The 1,084-nt window shown below is 43.5% G+C and overlaps 1 protein-coding gene across 1 annotated transcript; it reads right to left on the minus strand.

The window, feature by feature from the left end:
• Positions 1-741: 741 nt before the first annotated feature.
• LOC131214378 (larval cuticle protein A2B-like) lies at positions 742-1,077 on the minus strand (the record flags this gene model as incomplete). Its single annotated transcript, XM_058208760.1, has 1 exon — positions 742-1,077. A coding segment is annotated over one exon (336 nt), but the record flags the coding sequence as incomplete, so codon positions are not given.
• Positions 1,078-1,084: the final 7 nt, after the last annotated feature.

Below are 1,084 nucleotides of genomic sequence, written 5' to 3' on the forward strand. Positions count from 1 at the left end.
ACATCGTAGTGATATTCGTAGTGCACCGGGCCGTGATGCTCTTCCTCGTGGTGATGGTGTTGGGGCTGGTAATGTGTCTGGTGGCTTTGTTGCGGATGGCCATAATGGCTCTGTGCGCTGACTGCAGCGATGACAGCGATCACAACAATGATCTAAACCAGCGAAAGAATGTGAATTAGTTGATTCACTCATTGCTTAACCCTTTATCCTTAAATACCTTGGAGTACATTGTGACTGATTGAAAGAGATGTGTTGATCCCACGAGAAGCAAACTTTGTATGATATCGGAAAACAGTTCGGTCTTTCTTTATATAGTCGAGTGGAAGGCTTGACGAATGATACGTTTTTGCAAGTTCCAAAACGGGCAGAAAAAATTGTCCAATATCCAAGATTTGGCCAAAATTTCAACCGGTTTATCAACCTTGCAGTAATTGTAGTGAAAGGATTGCCTGATGGATGTGGAACAGCTGAGAACTCGAATTATGGAAATGTAGCTCTGAGTTTCTTCCGCGTGTTGGTCAGCTTTCTTTATGCTTCACTTTGGAGTAGTAATTGCATCATAGTATGTGTTACATCTGGTTTCAAGCATATCAAAGCTATGCGATCGGATTCGCCGAATCTGAATGTGGTATGTTTATTCTCAGGCAGTATGTGACCAATACGTAATTCCCACCTTCAACTAATACTTGTAGAATACATTTATTTAGGACATTTCACATTTTACACTTTATAATGGTATGGTTATTCAAATTTATGGTGATAGTTATGGCGCTCTGGAACGTCGTGAAATCCTTTCACAGGCTCTCGGTGAACTTCTGCTATAAATCCGCTCTTGCCTTCGACATGGTACTTCACCGTCCGCTTGTGACCATCGGCATCGATCAAGTAGTATTCTCCCTGCGTATGGTCGTCTTTGCGGGCTTCACGGTGCCCATGCACATCTCCGGTATGCTCGTCGTGCACGTCATAGTGATATTCGTAATGAGCTGGACCGTGATGTTCTTCGTCGTGGTGGTAGTGAGCTGTATCATGCTGAACCTCACTGTGACCACCGTAATGATTTTGGGCTGTGACAATAGCTACT

The sequence above is a fragment of the Anopheles bellator genome, unplaced genomic scaffold (assembly GCF_943735745.2).
Source record: "Anopheles bellator unplaced genomic scaffold, idAnoBellAS_SP24_06.2 scaffold00762_ctg1, whole genome shotgun sequence".
NCBI classification, from domain to species: domain Eukaryota; kingdom Metazoa; phylum Arthropoda; class Insecta; order Diptera; family Culicidae; genus Anopheles; species Anopheles bellator.